Here is a 24,499-nt window from a genome sequence, read left to right as displayed (position 1 = left end):
CAGACCTTCTCCTGAGGAGTGGGCGGGTTTTTCTGGCGGGTAGGGGCAAATAGCCTCTGGGTGCTGTGGGATCTGCTGGGCTCTATTTGTTTCAAGTACAGTGGAGCGGTGCTGACCAGACAGACCTGAGGAATCATAGGTGAGATGGGTTGGAGCTGGGCGTGTCTGGAACCTCCGGCCTCTACGGGAGCCAGCCAGCTGGGAAGGGGAGATTGTGAGGAGTGTGTGTCTGATTGTGATTGTGTCTCTGTGTCTGTGTGACCCTGTACCAAACTGTAAAGGCGGGGAGGCGGGCTTGATCTGCAGTTATAATGGTGCATGTGTGATGGAGTTTAACTTTGTGACCGGGTGTGGCACTGTTTGTGAGTGTGAAGTTCTTTGACTGCGGTTGCAAAGCTGTGTATCCACTTTGTGTGTGTATTTATGAACATTTGCTGAGCGGTGGGCGTGGGTGGCTTAACTGTGAGATTTCTAACTATTTCCCCTTGGGGGTGTGTTTGTGATATTGTTGATGGGTAGGGTGCGTCTGAATTTGTTGTCATTGTGTCCCCATGATGGGTTGTCAATGGGAATGTGAGTACCTGGGGGTGCCTTTGACTGCGATCGTGACTGACTGTCCCCAGAATGTATATGATTGAGTGGCCCTCTGGGGTGCCTGAGTGCCCCGTGGTATGAGTGAGTTTCTATGATTATGTATCTATATAGCACTGTAGGTGTGGGCCGCCTTTGTCTGTGTCTTTGTGACTCCAGCGCTCTGTTCCCAGGAGTTGGAGCCCAGGGGCAGAGTCTGCCCAGAACTGCAAATGACCCTGTGCTTCTGTCATGCTGGTATTGAGCAGGATGCACAAGCCTTTTCTGGGCTAATATCTGTAGGTGGTAGATTGACTTGGACTCCCAGAAGAACCTGATTTTTCCTGACTCCTTTCTCCCTCCCCAGCTCTGCTCTACTTGCACAGTCTTCCAGAGTGGAGTAAAGAATGCCTGTTGACCATCTACAAGGCACCTGCAAGGTAGCTTATCATTTCCCCTTGTTTCCCGAAATCCTCTTTTCTTTGTCAAGATATGACTTGCTTTCCTTCTCTTGAAAATTTCTTGCCTGTCAGGTGACCTGATCCATGGAATTTTTTTCCTTTGAGAAATGTGATTTGCTCTAAACCCCAATCTACACACATGACTTTTCTCTTCCTAATTTGTCAAATGATTTAATTTTTCTTTAAGCTGTCTTAAAAAATCTTTTTTATTATAAAAGTGAAATTATCTTTAATTATAAACATACAGCTATCCTCAATGAAGAAAATTAAATTTCCAGTTAAAACCAATGCTACCTTTTTATAGTATGTTTTATGTACACATATAAAATGTGGTTTTTAAAATTGAATTTATTTAGTATTTACCATTTGTAGTATACATTTTAACATAAAATTATATTTAAGTATTGAGAGGGTAACAGGCAGGAAGGCTAGGGTCCCCCAAGCAGAGGAAATAGACTGCAAATGTCGGACCTTTTTTTTCCTTCTCTGTACAAAATTAAAAGGAGGTTTCTTTTAAAATTCTGTGTTGCCATGACACCTGTTTCCACCTGAACTTAACTTTTCTCAAACCTTGAGCTAACTAATGTGTTTTTATTATGGAAATATTTTTCTTAAGCTATGTTTAATGAACTATATATTTACATTAGACTCTGTCTTTTTTCAAGTCGTTTCCACCTAAGACTCAGAACCTATAATGGCTCAACAAAACAGTATGTTTTACTCAAGGAAATGTTCTCTTAAACTATGTTAACGAGACTATGTATTTGCTTGGAGCCCTGCCTTTCTTCAAGATTCATGTCAGTCATTTTATGGCCCAGGATGACTCACCCTGTGCCAGTGCTATCTCAAAAATTCATGTTATGGGTGAATGGCCTGGTGCCACTCTCAGAGTTTTTAGACATTTCCTTTCTCTAATTAGCAGCTTGCTAACAGGTATATTAGGGGGCAGTCTCTCTGCCCACTTCTGATGTCTATGTCAAAAGCTTTCTCTATCTGTTTTATACTTTAATAAAACTTTATTACACAAAAGCTCTGAGCTATCAAGCCTTGTCACTGGCCCCATATTGAATTCCTATCCTCCGGAGGAGGCCAAGAATCCTGGCATCATTCATGGCTCATAGCAACACGAGCCTTTCATCTTTGGGGCTCTTCAAGTTTGGGACATATGGAACAGTACACAGTAACAGCATAGATCACAAATCTCTTGAAAGTCTATGATCCAACAGATTAGGTTAGTAGTTCTAATTCTCAGGAATTTATGAAATGGTCAAAGAGACTAGAAAGTTTGACTGAGAAAGGAGAGTTTGGTCTACATGCTTCATCCATCTCTGGCTGCTCCCCTGGAGGAGACATTGGGTGCCTCTTGACATTAGCAGGTTGCTATAATCCCCCAACAGGGTTTCTGCCATAAGCCATGTGAGGTCACTGTGGAACTGCAGATTGGAACACAGCTCTTGGTTCACACATGTGTGTCTCTTTCAATCAGTCACACACACAAGCACACTGTAGAGCTAGTAAAGTATGGCAGAAAACGTGTTTGCTAGGAGAACAAAGAACTAGAGCTGCAAGCATCCTTATCTTGTCCTGAAGAATCACGGATGAGCCCCCAAGATGTCAAACATTTGACATGAATCTTGAAAAAAGACAGGTTTCTAAGCAAATACATAGTCTCATTAACATAGCTTAAGAGAACATTTCCATGAATAAAACATACTGGTTTGTTGAGCCATTATAGGTTCTGAGTCTTGGGTGGAAACGACTTGAAAAAAGATAGAGTCTAATGTAAATACATAGTTCATTAAACATAGCTTAAGAAAAACATTTCCATAATAAAAACACATCAGTTAGCTCAAGGTTTGAGAAAAGTTAAGTTCAGGTGGAACCAGGTGTCGTCATGGCAACACAGAATTTTAAAAGAAACCTCCTTTTAATTTTGTACAAAGAAGGAAAAAAAAAAGTCTGACACTTGCAGTCTATTTCCTCCACTTGGGGGTCCCTAGCCTTCCTGCCTGTTACCCTCTGCCAGGGTCTAGCCCCGGTGGATCCAGGGTAATTCGAAGGGGAGACAGAATCGGCATCCTAGGAAAAAACTTCTTTAATTACAGATATAGAGAGAGATTAGAAATGGATAGTGTAGTAGGAAATATTAGTGGAGAAAAAGAGGCTGAAAACTTGGTTTACATGGGATACCAATAAAACTCCAAGACAAGGAGTTTGCACCATCTACGTTGGGCCACTGGCGCCCATTTGAATATTGGAGGGTGCCCTGCCTTGGGCTCCCTCTCTCACGGATCTTAGAAGCCAGGGCAAGTAAGTAGATGTGGCGAGCACCCACGCTCCAGATGGGAATTCAGCCAGAAAAACAGGGAGCAAGAAAGAAACAACACAGGGGAATCAGTCTTTCCATAAACTGATCTGATTTCTTTATTTTTCAGGTTTGCTTATATACTTTTTGTTATACATAGGGATGAATACAGAGTCACGCGGGGGTCAGCAGACCTGACCCTTGTCAAAACCAGGTGCTTCATATAAAATTATACAAAGGTCTTATGGGTTTTACATCATCTTCTGGCCATGAGGCCTGCTGACATTTTATGGCCCTTTCTGATAACGGTCAGTCAACCAGAAAACTTATTTTTTCCAGGGGTGATTTTTTCTTAAACCAAGCGCCACCTTCCAAATGGAGTTGCATTCCTTTAGGGTGAGGGTGTAGTGGGTTACAATCAAGAAAGGAATTTACTTAGCCTAAGGTTTAACATGATTAATCTTAAAGGTTAATACTTATTTTTCCTATATGCTAGTTATATTCATTATAAGGGCAAGGAATATGGAGATTGAGCAGCAAATATTGGCTCAACAAATGAAAACCCTTCACCAATATAATTTCTAATCAATCTACTATACTATACTAATAATTTTCTAACTTCTCAAAAGAGTCTGTATATAGAAGGTTTAAAGCATCTCATGCCTCTCACGGTTGGGAGGCTGTAAACAATCACATGTGGCCGGATGAACCCGCTCAGGCAGGCTAGAGAACCTTCAGAGGAGTTTGTAAGTTGAAACACTCTTGTCACGCCCAGGAATTTTTATTAACTGGAACTGCAAGTTAACTCCTTCTCCGAGAGAGGTGGTGGTGGGGGAGAGCCCCCTGTAAAGTCAGAGGTGTAGGTGAGAGCATAAAACAGACTCTGGTTTTGGCGGCAGATACTCGGGAACAGGGGGTTTCCTGAGGCTCGATCCTGCCTTTGCGTATGCTGAAGCCTCCTTCCTCATGACCTTTGCCATGGGTGGAGTTCCTCACACTGGCTCCCAGAAACCCTCTCAGTATCTTCCCACATAATTTAATATTTGAAACATTTTTAGAGATGCATATTTATTTGAAGGCCTATGTCTTCATTTTTTCAAATTATATATAGAAATGGCATTTGATACCCAGTTGTGCAAATAATTATAAACACCCATGTAAGGAATCAAGAAAAAGAATACAGCCATCTATAAAGCAGCCTCTGATATACTCCTCCACAGTCATAAACAATTATGCTCTTCTGGTGATAACCACTTGATCATTTCTTTGTCTTTCACTTAGAGCTTTGATATGAATTCCAAAATCATGTAAGTTAGTTTTTGTCCATTTTCTATCTTTGTATGAACAGACATTCTTTTGTCTTTTTTTTTCATTAAAAATATTTGTGAACTTCATTCATATTTCCCATAACTATAGTTCATTTTTTCAATTGCTCTATACATACTGTCTCACTGTATAATAGTATCGATTTACTAATCTGTTCTATTCTTCATGGACAATTGACTTGCTTACAGTTTTTGAATGTTATAAGCAATGTGACTGTGAATATTTTGTGCAGATATTTTGGTACATGTGTGCTTATATTTCTTTAATATGTAATAAAATTGTAATTCACTTGTTGAGGACTAGGGTTTGTACATCTTCAGTTTTACTGGACAATGCCAAACTGGTGTCTAAAGATACTGTGCAAGTTTTTTACTTGTATCAGCAGTAACAAAGATTCCTTTTGTTTATAGTCATGCCAGCTCTTGGCACTGTCACACTTTAAAACTTTTGCCAATTAAATATCTAGTATTACCACATTTCACTGATATGCCTATATTATCAGTGAAATTGAACATCAGTTCTTGCCCACCTGTGTGCTTAGTCACTCAGTCATGTCCAATTCTTTGCAAACCCATGGACTGTAGCCCACCGGGCTCCTCTGTCCATGGGATTCTCCAGGCAAGAATACTGGAGTAGGATGCCATTCCCTTCTCTAAAGGATCTTCCTGACCCAGGGATCTAACACAGGTCTCCTGCACTGCAGGCAGATTCTTTATTGTATGAGCTACAGGAGATATCCCCTTTTGCAAAATATTTGTTCAGATATTTTGCCAGTTTTTAACTGGGTTGTTTTTCTCTGACTGATTTATAGCAATTGAATATATATATGTGTGTGTGTGTGTAATCTATATACATAATACATATATTATGTATCATCTGTATTTAGTTTGGGCTTCCCTTGTGGCTCAGTGGTAAATAATTCACCTTCCAATGCAGGAGATGCAGGAGATGTGGGTTCGATCTCTGAGTCGGGAAGATCTCCTGAAGGAGGAAATGGCAGCCCAGTCCAATATTTTTTCTGAGATAATCCCATGGATAGAGGAGCCTGGCAGGCTGCAGTCCATGAGGCTACAAAAGAGTTGGACTTGACTGAAGTCACTGGGCGCACAAGCGTGCGTGCATATTTTAATTTACTGGCAGTTGCATATGTGACAAAAAATATCTTCTGCTCTGGCTTGGTTTTTCACTCTGCTGCCTTCTGGTGAGTAGAGGTTTTGGATTTCAATGTGATGAAATCTTTTTCGGTAGTTAGTGCTTTTTAAAGAAATTTTCTGCTACCTTGAGGTAATGAAGATTTTCTTGTGTTTGCTTCTAAAAGCTCCCTAGGTTTTTGCCTTAACATTTCTGTCTTTACACTTCGTGGAATTGATTAGCGTAGGGTAGGGATTCAATTTCATTTTATCCCCTAAGTGGGTATCCAGTTGCTCCAGTATCATTTATTGAAAAGTTCATCTTTTTTACACTGAGCTGCAGTGCCATTATAGTTACAAAGGTGGTGCTAGTGGTAAAGAACCTGCCTGCCAATGCAGGAGACATAAGAGATGTGGGTTCTATCCTTGGGTTGGGAAGATCTTCTGGAAGAGGGTATGGGAACTCACTCCAGCACTCTTTGCCTGGAAAATCCCATGGACAAAGGAGCCTGGTGGGCTACAGTCCATAGGGTCGCAAAGAGTAGGACATGACTGAAGCAACTTAGCACACGTTATGGCTACGTCTTGTTTCTGGACTTTATATTTTGTTCTATTGCTCTGTTTGTCTCCCCTCACAACAATACTATGCTATTAAGATAGCTGTTAAGTATTCACTGTGACTTTGGAATATTTGGAGCAAATCCTCTTACCTTCTTGTTCCTTAAGAATATCTTGGCTGTTTGTGTTCTTTTCATATCCATATAAATTTTTGAAATAGCTTGGTTCTGCTCAAACATCTTTTGGGATTTGATTGGATTGCATTGTATCTATAATCATGTGAGTATAAATTTGAGAAGTCTTCTAATAATAACATTAACCTCTCAATTGATATTACATCTTCTACATGTTTTTCAGCAAGGTCTTGCTTATCTCCTAAAATAGTACTTGGCAAATAGGAAGAATTTAATCCATTGTATATAGTATTTCCCTTCTGCACTGACTGCCACGAATTTGAGCACTTCACACGTGATCAATTATAGCATATCTTAGCCTGAGATTTGATATTGAGTACCTATGATATATGACCTTTGTGTTTGATTTTTTTTTCTTTTATTCTTAGCCTCCTCAAATACATTTTTGAAGTGAGGGATATAAAAAGGAGATATAAACTTAGAATCAGATATGTATTGTTTAATATTTTTATTTTAATAACATTCAGATCCAATCAAGTCTGTTGTGCATGGTTCCTTTTACTGTTCTCCCTATATTATATTTATTTTTTAAATACCCTTTCCACTTCTCTTTCCCAATCTCCTCAAAACCTCCCCCCCTCCACAACTATCCTCCCTCTTTGCCATCTATTCTCAATATCACTTTAGTTTAAAAATAGACTCCGTCAGAAAAAAAGAAACAAACCATCCCTTGGGTTTTGTTTTTCTTTTTTTTAAATTTACACTAGTCTCTGTAACATGGTGTAAAAATTATGGGCTCTAGTGTCAAATGTTGGAGAAGGCAATGGCACCCCACTCCAGTACTCTTGCCTGGAAAATACCATGGACGGAGGAGCCTGGTAGGCTGCAGTCCATGGGGTTGCTGAGAGTTGGACATGACTCGGTGACTTCACTTTCACTTTTCACTTTCATGCATTGGAGAAGGAAATGGCAACCCACTCCAGTGTTCTTGCCTGGAGAATCCCAGGGATGGCGAAGCCTGGTGGGCTGCCATCTATGGGATCGCACAGAGTCGGACACGACTGAAGTGACTTAGCAGCAGCAGCAGTGTCAAATGTGGTCTCTGATCTCAGCTACACCACCTGTGAGCTGCTTAACCTGTGAATGAGAGGTTCTCATTCTCAATGTTGAGAATGAAAGATGTGTAAAACACTTGGTTGTTGTTCAGTTGCTAAGTCGTATCTGACTTTTTGCTACCCCATGGACTACAGCATGCCCAGCTTCCCTATCTTCACCATCTCCCAGAGTTTGCTTAAACTTGTGTCCATTGAGTCAGTGATGCCAATGGTACACTTGGTACACATCAGAAATTCAGTAAATATTAGCTTCCCTTTCCTTTATTTCCCATTCTTGGGATCTCTAAATCAATTATGGTATAAAGCAGTTGCCCAGAAGTCTTTGGGTAGGTCTTGAAGGATTTTTTTGTTGTTGTTGAGGTTAAATCAACATATAACATTATATTTGTTTCAGGTGTACAACATAATGATTCAATATTTGTATATACAGTGACCCTTAATGTGGGGGTTAGGAGTGCTGATTCTGTGTTAAAAAATCTTCATATAACTTATAGTTGGTCCTCCATATCCATGGTTCCTTTGTATCTGCATTCTCAGATTTAATCCACCACAGATCCTGTTCTATTTAGTTCAGTTGCTCAGTCGTGTCTGACTCTTTACAACACCATGGACTGCAGCACGCCCGGCCTCCCTGTCCTTCACCAACTTTACTCAAACTCATGTCCATCGAGTTGGTGATGCCATCCAACCATCTCATCCTCTGTCGTCTCCTTCTCCTACCGCCTTCAAGCTTTCCCAGCATCAAGGTCTTTTCCAGTGAGTCAGTTCTTTGCATCAGGTGGCCAGAGTATTGGAATTTCAGCTTCAGCATCAGTCCTTCCAGTGAATATTCAGCACTTATTTCCTTTAGGATGGACTAGTTGGATCTCCTTGCAGTCCAAGGGACTCTGATCCTGTAGCATTGTAGTATTTACTACTGAAAAAGACACCACATATAAATGGAACTAGTCAGTTCAGACCTATGCTATTCAAGGGTCAACTGTATTATAAAGTGATCACCACAGGGAGTCTAATATCCATCAGTATACATAGTATAAAAATTGTGTTTTCTTATGACTTTTAAGATTTTCTCTCTTAGCAATTTTCAAATATGCAATACAGTAGTAACTATATGCCATACTATACATTGTATCACCAAGACTTATTTCATAACTGGAAGTTTGTACCTTTTGACTTCCTTTACCCATTCCCACTATTGAGAGTCCCTTGGACTGTCACTCTCGACCCCATTTCTGGCAACCAACAGTGTGTTCTCTATATCTATGCACTTGGTTTTTATTTGTTTAAATTCTACATATAAGTGAGCTCATACAGTATTTTTCTTTCTCTGTCCTCCTTACTTCACTTAGCATAATAGTGGTACATTACATTGTACATTGCCTACTTGTTAAACTATTTACATAGTTTGCATTATCAATTTGAATTTTTTTAAATGTATTTATCTGGTTACGTTGGGTCTCAGTTGCAGCATGCAGGATCTTCATTGCATCATGCAGGATCTTTCCTTGCAGCACACAGACATTCCAGTTACTGCTTGTGGTGTCCAGTTGTGGTGTGTGGGCTCAGTAGTCCAGTAGTTGCAGCACCTGGGCTCTTTAGTTGTGGCGTAAGGGCTCCAGAGCACTTGGTAGTTGCGGCATGTGGACTTAATTGCTGCACAGCATGTGAGATCTTAGTTCCCTGACCAGGGATTGAATCCAAGTCCCCTGCACTACAAGATGGAATCTTAACCACTGGACCACCAGGGAAGTCCCTATATATTTGAATTTTTAAAATTTATGTCTCTGTGCTTACTTGTGCCATGTTTTGATCATTTCTTTTCTTTTAAATCTTTGAATACCTGCTCAAATATATCACTATTCTGAATATAGCTGTATTTGCTATTCCTTTCATTACAAAAAAAATATTTATTACAATAAATTTGAAAACTATGGAGAAGCACAAACAAGTAACAGAAGTTATCTGTAATCCTGTCAATTAAAGACAACTGCTGTCAACACTTAGAATTGTTTTCTAAATGTGATCATATTCTGGCTACTGACTTATAACCCATCTTTATCATGCCAAAACACAATGTGAACAACTGTCCATGTTGTTATACATTTATCTTTACCATGAGTTGTAATGGCTGCATCATGTTACCATTTTACCCAGCTCCCTTTTTTAAACATGGTTTGCTTATAAATTATTGCCATTATAAACAATGAGCAGCTCTTAGGCTGAATGATAGTGTTTTCCTTTTTAAATTTTATTTTTAGTTAAATGATAATTATAATATAACTAATAATTTTGTTATAAAAAATTTTGTGTTATGAAGGGCTTCATATCCATGTAACTACAATCCCCAGTCCTAGGAACCTACCCAGGCTCATCACTGCAAATGGTGACTGCAGCCATGAAATTAAAAGATGCTTGCTCCTTGGAAGAAGGCTATGACCAACCTATACAACGTATTAAAAAGCAGAGACATTAGCCAACAAAAGTCCGTCTAATCAAAGCTATGTTTTTTTCAGTAGTCATGTATGGATGTGAGAGTTGGACTATAAAGAAAGCTGAGTGCCAAAGAATCGATGCTTTTGAACTGTGGTGTTGCAGAAGACTCTTTTGAGTCCCTTGGACTGCAAGGAGATCCAACCAGTCAATCTTAAAGGAAATCAGTCCTGAATATTCATTGGAAGGACTGATGCTGAAGTTGAAACTCCCAATACTTTGGCCACTTGATATGAAGAACTGACTCATTGGAAAAGACCCTGATGTTGGGAAAGACTGAAGTCAGGAGGAGAAGGGGACGACAGAGGATGAGATGGTTGGATGGCATCACAGACTCGATGGCCATGAGTCTGAGTAAACTCTGGGAGTTGGTGAAGGACAGGGAAGCTTGGCATGCTACAGCCCATGGGGTCACGAAGAGTCAGACACGACTGAGAGACTTAACTGAGCTATCTACCCAAAGTACCCAAAGGTAGCTGCTGTTATCAATTAATTATTTATCCTATTAAAAATGTATATACATGAGTAATTCCTTTGTGGTCCAGTCATTAGGACTCTAAACTTTCTAACCACTGCAGGGCATCTAGGTTGATCCCTGGTTGAGGAACTAAGATCCCACATGCCTCAAGGCATGTCCCTTCCCAAAATGCATACACATATAAATGTGTATGTGGTACTGTTTTTCATTGAAAAATATTTCTGTATAAAAAGAATTATAAGTACATCCTGCAAAATGTGGAAAGTAACTGCATTATAAGATTGGTCCAAGGATTGAGTTGGTTCATGTAAAGCCCTTAAAACAGGGCCTTACCACTTAGTGTCATTTAGTAGTTAAAAAACCTATGACAAACCTAGACAGCATATTAAAAAGAGACATCACTTTGCCAACAAAGGTCCATAAAGTCAAAGCTATGGTTTTTCCAGTAATCATGTACGGATATGAGAGTTGGACCATAAAGTAGCTGCTAAGTCACTTCAGTCGTGTCTGACTCTGTGCGACCCCATAGACGGCAGCCCACCAGGCTCCCCCGTCCTTGGGATTCTCCAGACAAGAAAACTGGAGTGGGTTGCCATTTCCTTCTCCAATGCATGAAAGTGAAAAGTGAAAGTGACATCGCTAAGTCGTGGACCCACAAGCTGCAGCTACTGAGCTGTTGTGCTGCAACTACTGAAGCCCACTTGACTAGAGCCGCTGCTGCACAACAAGGGAAGCCACTGCAGTGAGAAGCCTAGGCATTGCAACTAGAGAGTAGCCCTTGCTCAGCGCAATTAACAGCCAAAAAATAAATTAAAAAAAAAAATTAAATACAAGATCATCTGATAATTCTAGTGTGCTGTCACAGTTGACAATGACTTAAGCTCATACAAGATGACTAGACAAACATTAAGATTTAATTGGTCTGGAGTGGGGTTCAAGTCTTAGAATATTTTTTTTAAGCTATCCAATTGATTCTAATAGCAATCAGAATTCATAACCACTGGCTTAGACAAAGCATGATTCATTTTCTGGAGCTGGTGGAAAAAAATTCTTGTAGCAAAGTAGGAGAGGGATGATGTTGAAGGAGGCAATCAGTAATATCTGTCATACCTGTACTCTTGCCAGCAGTTAACATTATGAAACTATCATTGTTTGGTCGTTTTAATGGTGTTTTGGGACAATACCTAAAGGAAATAGCATACATATATGTTTAATCAGCAGTCTTCATATTCTTTTCAAAAGCAAGGTTTGAGTTTTCTGAATCTTACGTATTTTAACATTTTTATATTGTTTTTATCTTCATTAATTTTTTCCTGCCGTGTTTTGAGTTTCTTGCAGTGTTGAAATCAAATCAGTTTTTTTTTTTAAGAGTTTAATGTTATTAAATTTTCTTTTGAGGGGGATAGTTTTCCTGTGTCCAGGTTTTTTCTATGTATTACTCTCCTTTTCACTTTATTTCTAAGTATTTTATATTTCTATTTAGGCTCACATTAACATGAGAATTACTTAGGACTGTGTCTTACTTTGTTTTCAGTAACTTTTAAATTTTGATTAATTTAAATTTTTATTCAAATTGCAGAAAAGTTACAAGAATAATACAAAGTATTCTTGGATACTCTTTGTTTAGAATCACCAGCAGTTTACATTTTGTTCCATGTGTATTATCATTCCTGTGTGAATTTGCAGTTGTTCTGTGTCTCTGTGTATGCATGCATCAGTTCAGTCGCTCAGTCGTGTCCGACCCTTTGCAACCCCATGAATCGCAGCACGCCAGGCCTCCCTGTCCATCACCAGCTCCCGGAGTTCACTCAGACTCATGTCCATAGAGTCACTGATGCCATCCAGCCATCTCATCCTCTGTCGTCCCCTTGTCCTCCTGCCCCCAATCCCTCCCAGCATCAGAGTTTTTTCCAATCAGTCAACTCTTTGCATGAGGTGGCCAAAGTACTGGAGTTTCAGCTTTAGCATCATTCCTTCCAAAGAAATCCCAGGGCTGATCTCCTTCAGAATGGACTGGTTGGATCTCCTTGCAGTCCGAGGGACTCTCAAGAGTCTTCTCCAACACCACAGTTCAAAAGCATCAATTCTTCGGCGCTCAGCCTTTTTCACAGTCCAATTTTCACATCCATGCTGCTGCTGCTGCTAAGTCACTTCAGTCGTGTCCAACTCTGTGCGACCCCGGAGACGGCAGCCCACCAGGCTCCCCCATCCCTGGGATTCTCCAGGCAAGAACACTGGAGTGGGTTGCCATTTCCTTCTCCAATGCATGAAAGTGAAAAGTGAAGTCGCTCAATCGTGTCTGACTCCTAGTGACCCCATGGACTGCAGCCTACCAGGCTCCTCCGTCCATGGGATTTGCCAGGCAAGAGTACTGGAGTAGGTTGCCATTGCTTCACATCCACACATGACCAAACACCCACACACAAAATTGTATATTGACTATAATGCACTGTTGTTAAAATCTCTTATTTTAGTGACTATATTGTGGTTATGTTAGAGAATACTCTTGTCCCTAGGAAACAACACAGTGAAGTTGATTTTGTCTGTACTAATTAGTTGGTATTCGACTGTGAAGGAGAGCATTCCCTTATCACTCACTTATGTGTTCATTTGTTATATCACTATATATTTGTAGATTTTCATTTATTCAGTGTGTTATATAATGTGTTACCATTTATTTTGATACTCAAATTGTCCCAGATTTGGTCAATGGGAGTCTATTCAGGCTGGCTTCTTTGTACTTTTGATTTTCCTCATGATTCTTTGAGCATTTCCTCTCTTTCTGGCCCAAGATGTTACAGGCTTATTTCTAATTACTCTCCTGGCTCCAGCCTGAAGTAAGTAATTTTTCTAAATAGCCTGGTTTCTTGCTGTAAAGAATATTTAGAAACCAAGATCTGAGTGATGGGACTACAGTATTCAGTCTGGTCTGAATCCTGTTCCAGATTTGTATCTCCCTTCTCCAGTAGTTAAAAACCTGACTCTCATTATCCTCATTATATTTACTAATTTGTTCAATTCTATAATATAACATAGTTTTCAATTTCCTAACCTATACTACAGTAACTATCAAACCTACTAAATGGAGCTCAGTATTTGTTTATAGTTCTCTTCATCTTCAGAATAAGGGTACATAGTTAAAATACTGTCTTCAAATTTATTTGAATTCATTTCTTAATCCCCTCCTTCAGTGTGGCTGTGTTATTCATTTGAAATACTTTGAGGTTCATTTGTTCCTGTTTGTAATCTGTTTGATTTTTTAAATTAATTTTAATCCATTCTTGTTGATATATGAACATGGTTCCAGTTAGAGCAGTATCACTCTGCTCCTAAGACCCTTGCTTTAGTGAATATTATGTGCTCAATTGTGTCCTCTCGTCTCTAATTCATATGTTGAAGCTCTAACTCCCCAGTGAGGACTGCATGCGTATATGCTAAGTCACTTCAGTCGTGTCTGACCCTTTGCAACCCTATGGACTGTAGCCCACCAGGCTCCTCTGTACATGGGATTTTCCAGGCAAGAATGCTGGAATACGTTGCCATGCCCTCCTCTAGGGGATCTTCCCAACCTAGGAATTGAACCCATGTCTCTTACATCTCCTGCATTGGCAGCCTGGTTGTTTACCACTGAAGCCCCAAGACATATTTAAACAAGCTTGTTGTTTGAGTAGTGCAGAAAAAGACTGGAGCTGAAATATTTTTACCTCTGGGGACTTGAGTTGTTTATTTGTTCAAGGTCTTAATTGATGTCTCTGAATCCTTTTCCAATCACTTTTAGGTCTTCCAAAATGATGGCTACCAAACACGGTGGCATTATTTTATACAACTGTGTAGAAACATTATATGTGATTTCAGAATCATTTCAATAACCACTGATGTTCAGAGAACTCATCTATCTGCATCCTTCTTGTAATTTTCCACAAGTATCATATAACCTCCTATCTTATCATTCCTTTTCTGTGACTTTAGAACTAAACTCTCAATTACTCTGCTGTGGCCTTTGCAAGTCCCCTTTTTTGTTCTCCCAAGATTAACCTCATAGACTTTCTAAGTAAACATGGATTTTATCAAATGGCATAAACAAACTATATTCTAACTACAAAAGAATCTTCCTCCTTTATTGCTAATTCCAGACTTATTCAGTTCATTAATCTTTCATCAAGATGCTACTATATCTAGAGTAACTTTCTCTTCTGTCTCCTTCAGGGATGCAATTTATGACCATCTATCCTAGAAGTTTCCTTCCTAGTATAGTTACTTAAAGCTCTAAACAACCCTAAGAAATGAGTTAAATGACAATTATGCTCATTTTTAAATTTATTAGGATTATCCTCTAATAAAATTGGGGTGGGGCCTGGACATATTTATAATTATTTAGATCCTTACTTCTTTAGGTTGTTTTTATCTAAATCACTATTCAGGAATGATTGACTTAAACTGTTTTCCTAAATAAGTCTTTCACCTTCTAGTGTTTCTTCTCATTCCATTTCCTTATCTGTTTGTCTAGGTGTTCAATCATAAATGAGAACTGTATAAGCCACTTACTGTTTATGAAAATGAGTTTAAGTCTTTTCATATCTATTATAAAAGCTTAATTCTCCCAGAACACACACACACAAAAAGTGAATGTTTTTATATTTTCTTTCAGACTCTGAATCAAAGTTGAGACCAAGAATAATATCTGAAAAAGGATATTTATGGAATAGAATCATCCTGGTGGGAGATAATGGAAAGACTTATAAAAAACAGCATTGCGTACTCACGTTTCAGAGGTGATTGGGAATGTAAAAGCCAGTTTGAGAGAAAACAGGAATCTCAGGAAGGACATTTCAGTCAAATGATATTTACTCCTGAAGACATGCCCACTTTCAATACCCAGCATCAGAGAATTCATCCTGATGAGAAACTCCTTGAATGTAAGGAATGTGGGAAGGATTTTAGTTTTGTATCAGTCCTTATTCGACATCAGCGAATTCATACTGGTGAGAAACCTTATGAATGTAAAGAATGTGGCAAGGCCTTTGGTAGTGGTGCAAATCTTGCTTACCATCAAAGAATTCATACTGGTGAAAAACCTTATGAATGTAATGAATGTGGGAAGGCCTTTGGTAGTGGCTCAAACCTTACTCACCATCAGCGAATTCACACTGGTGAGAAACCATATGAATGTAAGGAATGTGGGAAAGCCTTTAGTTTTGGATCAGGCCTTATTCGACATCAGATAATTCACAGTGGTGAAAAGCCTTATGAGTGTAAGGTATGTGGGAAGTCGTTTAGTTTTGAATCAGCCCTTACTCGGCATCACAGAATCCACACAGGTGAGAAACCTTATGAATGTAAAGATTGTGGAAAAGCCTTTGGCAGTGGTTCCAACCTTACTCAGCATCGAAGAGTTCACACTGGTGAGAAACCTTATGAATGTAAAGGATGTGGAATGGCCTTTAGTAGTGGTTCAGCCCTTACTCGGCATCAGAGAATTCATACTGGTGAGAAACCATATATATGTAATGAATGTGGGAAAGCATTTAGTTTTGGATCAGCCCTTACTCGACATCAAAGAATTCACACTGGTGAGAAACCTTATGTGTGTAAGGAATGTGGGAAGGCTTTCAATAGTGGCTCAGATCTCACTCAACATCAGAGAATTCACACTGGTGAGAAACCTTATGAGTGTAAGGAATGTGAGAAAGCCTTTAGAAGTGGTTCAAAACTTATTCAGCATCAAAGAATGCACACTGGTGAGAAACCCTATGAGTGTAAGGAATGTGGGAAGGCCTTTAGTAGTGGTTCAGACCTCACTCAACATCAGAGAATTCATACTGGTGAGAAGCCTTATGAATGTAAGGAATGTGGGAAGGCTTTCAGTAGTGGCTCAAAACTTATCCAACACCAGCTAATTCACACTGGTGAAAAACCCTATGAATGTAGAGAATGTAGAAAGTCCTTTAGTAGTGGCTCAGCTCTTAATCGGCACCAGAGAATACACACTGGTCAGAAACCCTATGAATGTAAGGAATGTGGGAAGACTTTTGGTACTGGCTCAACCTTTACTCAGCATCAGAGAATCCATACTGCTGAGAAGCTCTATGAATGTAAGGCATGTGGGAAAGCTTTGGGGAGGGGTTCAGAAATTCAGCAACATAAGAAAAATCATGCTGGTGAGAAGCTCTGTGAATTAGAAACTCCATAAAGTTGGAATTATATAGTTAAGGAAGCATACAATAAGAAAATTCATACTAGTGAGAATGCCCACAAATGTAAGTACATATACCTTACTTATACTTTACCAGTTAGTCAGTCTGAGAAAATTCATATATAAAAAAAATTATTTAAACCAATCTGAATAAAATATTAGAAGATTTTAATCTAAATTCATTCCTTCACTATTTTCAGAAAATTCATACTTGTTAATATTAAAAATTGAAAAATCTTTTATTGTATATTGCCTTTATTTTAAACATTGAAATTTATTCAGGGGCTAACCTTGCTACTTTGTTTTTAATGTTCTTATTTTTTTGTGTATTATACAGAATTGCTGATCCATTTCAAAATTATTTTAAATTATTATTGAGGGTCTAAATTTACCCTTTTTCTCTCTCCCCCATTTCTCATACTAATATCATTTATTCAATAACCATATCTATTTTTATATTTTTATTGTTTGATAGTATATTTTTATACATATAAAGCTTAAATATCACTTATTTGTTTTCAAATTTGCATATCTGCGTTTGTATCTGTTTTTCACGCTGTTTGTGTTAAGTTATGGTTACTTTTACATATCCTTTAATGTGTTATGGATATATACTTTTTGTTTTGAAAGGTTGTTTTATTTTTCTTTTATAAACTTTATACTGTTCTTTTTGCAGAACAGTTTTCCTACATAAAAATGTAAATATGAGTTAATAATAGATATAGTTATCTGTAATCTTACCAGTCATAGATAATCACTGTCAAATTTTTGGAGCAAATCCTTTAAGATTATATCTGGCATTGCTTTTGAAAGAAGTATGATCATGCTATAACCTTCTTTTAATATTCTTTCTCTGTAAATATATTGTTACAATTCCACTGGCATTAAAGTATTTACCTGTTTTTATCAAACTCTTATTTTTGTCAAATACAGAAAAAATTTTTCATCATAAAGAGTTACTTTGTTGGCCCCTTTTGAATGTGTCTGCTTTATTTGTTGTTCATTTTCAAGATAATGTGTGGATCTCTTCTGCTTTACATGATTTATACATCATCCGTAAAATCTTACTTCCCTTTGGCTAACATCCCTGAACTTAGTTACTTCCCCAGCATTAACTAACTTGCTCATTCTTCCAGATCCTTTTATGTGCATATGTGATGTGTTTATGGTACTGTGGTCATAATTAGTGTGGTTCTGAAGCAAATTATGGGGATTCTACAGTTGTGCCTATCACATAATAAATACTTGGTTAATTTAGCCATCATCATTATTATCTTCTCAGTCTTTGTTATTTATGGAAAAAGTTTGAACGGTGATCTCTACCTTATTCAACATCAAAGACATTACGAGGAAAAGACATTTATGTAAGTGAACATAGGCAAAGTTTGAGCAACATGTATCCCTTATTGAACAAGAATGATTCATCTTAATGAAGAATAAAGAATGTAAATTTAAGAAGGCAAAAGTAAATCATAAAACTTTAAAAAATAGGATAGCTCTTTCATAAAAATCTGAACACTGAAAAATAATATTAGCCTTATAGTGGCATAAGATGCCCACAAGTAAACTTGGCATATATCCACAAACAAATTGCCTCTGAAGTTGTTGTGGGATCCAGCACTATAGCCCAGTGGACTTGAGAGGAGTCTCGCCCACATGTGTATATCATGTAATAGGCAGATAGTTCTTGGTATATGGGCTGTTGAACCAGCAGGAGTCTATAAACTGGCCCCAGTCCTTCTTGGCTGCACTTAAGGTAAACCTGGAGAGTGCTGACTTCAGCAGACACCCACAGGTGAGAGACACTTTGTAGATGTTCAGATTTCCTGAGGAGAGATTCCAGCTCTCTGTTGAAGAAATAGGGAAGGGGAAAAATTGACTGCATTGGAAAGACTAAGATGAACTTTGCCAGCACTCAAGGTTTTATCTAAACAGAGTGAGGGAAGCAATTGCTGGTGTGTGCATGGGCAGCACATTGGAGACAGCTCAGACCTCTGTAGCTGACATGGGCCCCCTTGCAAGGCCCTCTTGCTCCAGGGCCCCCAGCCTGAAGTGAGGGGCATGGTTCATAAAACAGAACTAGCTTGGGTCTGACCCTCAGGACTTCTGCTCCAACAACCTGGGATCAAATTCTGCCCTGAGTAGGGCAGTGACAACTCTTGAGCCGAGGACACCTTACTCCCGACCCAAGCTCTAGCCCCTCCATCTCCAACCCCACCTCCTACAAGAGTTATAGCTGTCAGCACACCCTAAAGAAAGATATTACTTGTGCCCATGAAAAATCCAGCTCTCCAAACAAAGGCATTGGGTACCTGCAGAATCTCTCGGGATATTCTCACATAAGAACATCCCTTCAAGGCTGCAATAGGTAACTTTCTTCTAAATTTATAGAGGCAGAGAAAGTTAAGCAAAATGAAAAGTCAGAGGGACTGATTTCAATTGAAAAAGCAAGAGATTCATTCCTATACACTAACAACAAAAGATCAGAGAGATTCAGGGAACAGTCCTATTTACCGTCACATTGAAAAGAATAAAATAATGTAGGAGGAAACCTACCTAAGGAGGCAAAGACCTATACTCAGAAAACTAAGATATTGACGAAAGAAGTCAAAGATGACAAGAATAGATGGAGAGATATACCATGTTCTTGGATTGAAAGAATGACTATTATGAAAATGACTCTGCTATCCAAAGCAATCTACAGATTCAATGCAGTCCCCAACAAATTACCAAGGGCATTCTTCACAGAATTTTTAAAAAATTAACATTTTACATGGAAACAAAAGACTCCAAATAGCAAACGCAGTCTTAAGAATAACAGAGCTGGAGGAATCAGGCTCCTTGGCTTCGGACTATACTACAAAGTTACGGTGATCAAACTGTATGGTACTGGCACAAAAACAGAGATATAGATCAATGGAACTGGATAGCAAGCCCAGAGATAAACCTACACATCTGTGGCCACCTAATCTATGACAATGAAGGCAAGAATATATAATGGAGGAAAGTTGTGGTTCAGTCACTAAGTTGTGTGTAACTCTTTGAGACCCCATGGACTGTGGCACTCCAGGCTCCTCTGTTCTCCACTATCTCCTAGAGTTTGCTCAAATTCATGTCCATTGAGTCAGAGATGCTGTCTAACCATCTACTCCTCTGACACCCCCTTCTGCTTTTGCCTTCAATCTTTCCCAGCATCAGACAGTCTATAAGTGGTGCTGGGAAAACTGGACAGCTACATGTAAAAGAATGAAATGAGAAAACATTCCTTAACACCATGAGAGAGTAACAGGCAGGAAGGGTAGGGGTCTCCAAATGGAGGAAATAAGCTGCAAGTGTCAGACATTTTTAATCTCTCTCTTAAGCAGCAGGAGGAAACAAACTACATGTGTCAGAATTTTTTCCCTTCTCTATACAAATTTAAAAGGAGGTTTCTTTTAAAATTCTTTGTTGCCATGATGACACCTGGTTCCACCTGAACTTAACTTTTCTCAAATCTTGCCCTAACCAATGTGTTTTTCTTATGGAAATATTTTTCTTAAACTTTGTTAATGAGCTATGTATTTATCCTAGATGCTATCTTTCTTCAAGTCCGTTCTCCTAAGTCTCAGAACGTGCTTGACAAACCAGTATGTTTTACTCATGGAAATGTTCTCTTAAGCTATGTTAATGAGACTATATATTTGCTTGCAAATCTGCCTTTCTTCAAGATTCACGTCAATCATTTTATGGCCCAGGATGACTCACCTTGTGCCAATGTTATCTCAAAATGTATGTTGTGGGTGAGGGACCTGGTGCTACTCTCTGAGTTTGAGACATTTCCTTTCTCTAATTAGCAGCCTGCGACTGGCTATATAACTTCCTGCCAAAGACTAGCAGGGGGGCAATCTTTCTGCCCGCTTCTGATGTCTACATCAGAAGCTTTCTCTATTGCCTTTATACTTTAATAAAACTTTGTCACTCAAAAGCTCTGAGCCATCAAGCCTCATGACTGGCCCCAGATTGAATTCCTCTCCTCCAGAGGCCAAGACTCTCGGTGTCTTTCACAGCTCAGCAACAACCTTTCATCTTGGGAACTTGTCCAAGTAGGGTGTCCAAAGATACCTAGAGCAACAGGCAAGTTTGACCTTGGAGTAAAAAATGAAGCAGGGCAAAGGCTAACAGAGTTTTGCCAAGAGAACACATTAGTCATACAAACCAGTGCAAACCCCTTTTCTAACAATACAAGAGATAACCTTACACATTCACGTCACCAAACGGTCAATACTGAAATCTGATTGATTACATTCTTTGCAACTGAAAATGGAGAGGCTCTATCATATCAGTTCAGTTCAGTTGCTCAATCATGTCTGACTCTTTGCAACCCCATGGACTGCAGCATGCCAGGCCTCCCTGTCCATCACCAAATCCCGGAGTTTTTGCAAACTCATGTCCATTGAGTCAGTGATGCCATCCAGCCATCTCACCCTCTGTCATCCCCTTCTCCTCCTGCCTTCAATCTTTCCCAGCATCAGGGTCTTTTCCAATGAGTCAGCTCTCCACATAAGGTGGCCAAAGTACTGGAGTTTCAGCTTCAACATCAGTCCCTCCAATGAGCACCCAGGACTGATCTCTTTAGGATGGACTAGTTGGATCTCCTTGCAGTCCAAGGGACTCTCAAGAGTTTTCTCCAACACCACAGTTCAAAAGCATTAATTCTTCTGCACTCAGCTTTCTTTATAGTCCAACTCTCACATCCATACATGACTACTGGAAAAACCACAGCCTTGACTAGACAGACCTTTGTTGGAAAAGTAATGTCTCTGCTTTTTTATACACTATCTAGGTTGGTCATAACTTTCCTTCCAAGAAGGAAGCGTCTTTTAATTTCATGGCTGCAATCACCATCTGCAGTGATTTTGGAGCCCCCAAAAAATAAAGTCTGACACTGTTTCCACTGTTTCCCTATCTATTTGCCATGAAGTGATGGGACCGGATGCCATGATCTTAGTTTTCTGAATGTTGAGCTTTAAACCAACTTTTTCACTCTCCTCTTTCCCTTTCATCAAGAGGCTCTTTAGTTCTTCTTCACTTTCTACCATAAGGGTGGTGTCATCTGCATATCTGAGGTTGTTGCTATTTCTTCTGACAATCTTGATTCCAGCTTATGCTTCATCCAGCCCGGCATTGTGCATGATGTACTCTGCATGTAAGTTAAATAAACAGGGTGACAATATACAGCCTTGACATACTCCTTTCCTGATTTGGAACCAGTCTCTTGTTCCATGTCCAGTTCTAACTGTTGCTTCCTGACCTGCAAGGTTTCTCAAGAGGCAGGTCAGGTGGTCTGGTATTCCCATCTCTTTCAGAATTATCCACAGTTTATTGTGATCCACACAGTCAAAGGCTTTGGTGTTGTCAATAAAGAAGTAGATGTTTTTCTGGAACTCTCTTGCTTTTTCAATGGTCCAGCAGATGTTGGCAATTTGATCTCTGGTTCCTCTGCCCTTTCCAAAACCAGCTTGAACATCTGGAAGTTCACGGTTCACTTGTTGAAGCCTGGCTTAGAGAATTTTGAGCATTACTTTGCTAGCATGTGAGTTGAGTGCGATTGTGCCGTAGTTTGAACATTCTACTGCCAAATGTTTGAACATTTGGCGCTGCCTTTCTTTGGGACTGGAATGAAAACTGACCTTTTCCAATCCTGGGGCCACTGCTGAGTTTTCCAGATTTGCTGGCATATTGAGTGCAGCACTTTCACAGCATCATCTTTTAGGATTTGAAATAGCTCAACTGGAATTCCATCACGTCCACTAGCTTTGTTCATAGTGATGCTTCCTAATGACAACTTGACTTTGCTTTCCAGGATGTTTGGCTCTAGGTGAGTGATCACCTAGAGCATTGTGGTTATCTGGGTCATGAAGATCTTTTTTGTATCATAGTTCCATGTATTCTTGCCACCTCTTCTTAATATCTTCTGCCTCTGTTAGGTCCAGAGGATTTCTGTACTTTATTGTGCTCATCTTTGTGTGAAATGTTCCCTTGGTATCTCTAATTTTCTTGAAGAGATCTCTAGTCTTTCCCATTCTGTTGTCTTCTGCTATTTCTTTGCATTGATCTCTGAGGAAGGCTTTCTTATCTCTCCTTGCTAGTCTTTGGAATTCTGCATTCAAGTGGGTATATCTTTCCTTTTCTCCTTTGCCTTTAGCTTCTCTTCTTTTCTCAACTATTCTTAAGGCCTTGTCAGACAACCATTTTGCCTTTTTGCATTTCTTTTTCTTGGGGATGGTCTTGATCACTGCCTCTTGTACACTGTCACGAACCTCCATCCATAGTTATTCAGGCACTGTATCAGATCTAATCCTTTGAGTCTATTTGTCACTTCCACTGTATAATCATAAGGGATTTGATTTAAGCAAAAACAAGACCTGGAGCTGGCTGTGGCTCAGATCATCAGTTTCTTATAGCAAAATTCAGTCTAACTAAGAGGGGGAAATCACTAGGCCATTCAGCCATGACCTAAATCAAATCCCTTATGATTATACAGTGGAGGTGACAAATAGATTCAAGGGATTAGATCTGGTAGTTAGAGTGCCTGAAAACTATGGACAGAGGTTCATAATACTCTGCAGGAGGCAGTGAACAAAACCATCAAAAAAGGAAAAGAAATGCAAGAAAATTCACCCAGCTCTACTCTAATGATTTAGGCACTATTTTTTTTTTTTGCATGTTATGTTCAAAGAGTATTTAAACACTTAAAAAAAATCATAAAAACTTTCTCAGGCAGGGGAAGGAGAAGGTGGGACGAATTGAGAGAGTAGCACTGAAACATACACATTACCCATATGTAAAATTAAATACCCAGTGAAATTTGCTTAGGATGGCAGGGAGCTCAACCTGGTGCTCTGTGACAACCCAAACAGGTGGGATGGGGAGGGGGTGGGTTGGGAAAGTTAAGAAGAAGGGGACATATATATACTTAGGGCTGATTTGTGTTGATGTATGGAAGAAACCAACACAATATTATAAAGCAATTATCCTCCAATTAAAAATAAATTAAAAAAAAAAACTGTCTCAGGAACAGCTACACAACCACCAACCCCACTCCACCTAAGGTCACAAACTGAAGCAAATGTACTCACACCAGCACTGAAGGGTCACTCTTCTCATGCCCTCCTACAACAGGCCAGGCTGCGCTTAGTGCCTGGGGATTCCTCTCCTTCCGTTTCCTCAGAATCTGCTCTATCTTCCCCTCCACCTGCCAGGACCTTCGGACTCTAGTACTCTTTGGCGGCACCCATCGCAGCCCCGCCCAAGCTGGGACTGAGGACAGGACGATGCCACTCTGCCCTCTGGGGCTCTTAGTTCTAGGGGTCAGTCTCACAGTCAAGTCCGACTCTTTGCGACCCCATGGACTGCGACACGCCAGGCTTCCCTGTCCATCACGAACTCCTGGAGCTGGGGCTCTTAAACACACTGCAAGTCCCAGAAGTCCCCATGGCGGAAATAAGCTTCCCTCCAGAATGCCCGTGGAGGGTCCTCTTCACAGTCTGAACTACAGCCGAACGGAGTGATTCTCCCCCACCCTTCCCTGCCCTCGGGAGTCAGCGGAGGACCACAGATCGTGCCTGATACCCTTGCAGGATTAAGGTACCGAGGAGGGCTCGAAGAGGGCTCTGGATTGCAGGCTCTCTCGGGTCTTTCGGTGTTGGACTACATTTCCCAGAAACCTGCGGGTGTTACGCCACTTCCTACCAAGTTTT

At 39.7% G+C, this 24,499-nt stretch overlaps 1 protein-coding gene and 2 long non-coding RNA genes across 4 annotated transcripts; 2 read left to right on the top strand and 1 right to left on the bottom strand.

Moving 5' to 3' along the window:
• The first annotated feature begins 11 nt into the window (after positions 1-11).
• LOC138418820 (uncharacterized) lies at positions 12-12,079 on the top strand. 2 transcript variants are annotated; one of them, XR_011248730.1, is made up of 3 exons: positions 12-139; positions 938-1,010; positions 10,116-11,390. It is a non-coding gene; the product is annotated as an uncharacterized lncRNA (long non-coding RNA). The 2 variants fall into 2 exon arrangements; XR_011248729.1 differs by having other exon boundaries at positions 14-139; positions 10,113-12,079.
• LOC138418825 (uncharacterized) lies at positions 6,980-24,474 on the bottom strand. Its single transcript, XR_011248735.1, has 2 exons — positions 23,879-24,474; positions 6,980-8,515 (listed from the first exon to the last, which is right to left on the bottom strand). It is a non-coding gene; the product is annotated as an uncharacterized lncRNA (long non-coding RNA).
• On the top strand, positions 15,220-18,024 carry LOC138418747 (zinc finger protein 345). The gene has a single exon (XM_069550537.1). It carries the CDS (start codon positions 15,294-15,296, stop codon positions 16,755-16,757), a length of 1,464 nt encoding a protein of 487 aa, XP_069406638.1. The 5' UTR covers positions 15,220-15,293; the 3' UTR covers positions 16,758-18,024.
• Positions 24,475-24,499: the final 25 nt, after the last annotated feature.

The sequence above is a fragment of the Ovis canadensis genome, chromosome 14 (assembly GCF_042477335.2).
Source record: "Ovis canadensis isolate MfBH-ARS-UI-01 breed Bighorn chromosome 14, ARS-UI_OviCan_v2, whole genome shotgun sequence".
Taxonomy (NCBI): domain Eukaryota; kingdom Metazoa; phylum Chordata; class Mammalia; order Artiodactyla; family Bovidae; genus Ovis; species Ovis canadensis.
The sequence above is the reverse complement of the archived record's forward strand: the minus strand, read 5'-3'. Positions and strand labels throughout refer to the sequence as shown.